The 824-nt window shown below is 49.4% G+C and overlaps 1 protein-coding gene across 1 annotated transcript in view; it reads right to left on the bottom strand.

Moving 5' to 3' along the window:
* The window catches only part of CLC (Charcot-Leyden crystal galectin), a 20264-nt gene extending 20106 nt beyond the window's left edge, over positions 1-158 (bottom strand). Inside the window, exon 1 of the mRNA XM_023229488.2 lies at positions 8-158. Within this exon, the coding sequence (XP_023085256.1) occupies positions 8-22 (15 nt within the window). The 5' untranslated portion in view covers positions 23-158. The remainder of the gene's footprint in view (positions 1-7) is intronic.
* Positions 159-824: the final 666 nt, after the last annotated feature.

Genomic DNA, 824 nt, shown 5'->3' with positions numbered 1-824 from the left:
AACTCACGGGTAGCAGTGACATTGTCTCCCTCTGGGTGGCTCTTCTGTATTGTGTCCAGGCTTCTGTGTGAATCTCTGAGTCGCAGAATGTAAAGGGTCCCTATCAGCCCTGCCCTCTGGCTTCATTCCTGATTCCAAGCCCCTCCCAGGAAGGTATCCCCACAGAGTGAGAAGGGGTGGGGTGTCAGAAACAGACTCAGTCACAACCACACCTGTTTGGAGGCCTGTGTCTGTGATGCAGCAGAAATGACAGTGAGGGAGGTACTGGGGGAGGAAGGGGTCACCAGGGAAATGCACAGATAAAGATGATGGAGTGAGGATGAGGGGTGTGAATTCCAGCCTCCATGCTTCTCATGAAGCCTTTTCTCCACTGTGCAGAATCTACTAGGAAGGTGTGCATTTTCCTAACCTGTGCAATGGCAAAACGCTGGAGATCCTGGGGGCAAGGCACTCGACCTTGAAAGAAAATCCTCCCCCTTCTTCTCCAGTGGTTCTGGGAGAGCATAGCTCTTGATCATTTGCAGGACTTGGGGACAGAAGTAGAGAAAACACTTGTATCTTCTTTACCCACCCTCAGACCCCTTGGCTCTGCCAGTTGAGGGCCACCCCCACTCTGTCTCTCAGACACCTGGGTTTTACGTATGCCCTCTTATTTCTCTATTCTTTTCAAGTGAATCAAAATTTGAGGCTTTTGTTCTCCTGCAGATTCTTGGAGAAAGGTGAGAGTTCTCACTGACAAGTGGGAGCTAAGCTATGAGGATGCATTAGCATTAATATTAGTTGTGCCTGACCCGACAATAAATTCCACTTTCCCTGGTCTAAAA

Source organism: Piliocolobus tephrosceles, chromosome 21 (assembly GCF_002776525.5).
Source record: "Piliocolobus tephrosceles isolate RC106 chromosome 21, ASM277652v3, whole genome shotgun sequence".
Classification (NCBI taxonomy): domain Eukaryota; kingdom Metazoa; phylum Chordata; class Mammalia; order Primates; family Cercopithecidae; genus Piliocolobus; species Piliocolobus tephrosceles.
This window is presented reverse-complemented; position numbering and strand designations above follow the sequence as displayed.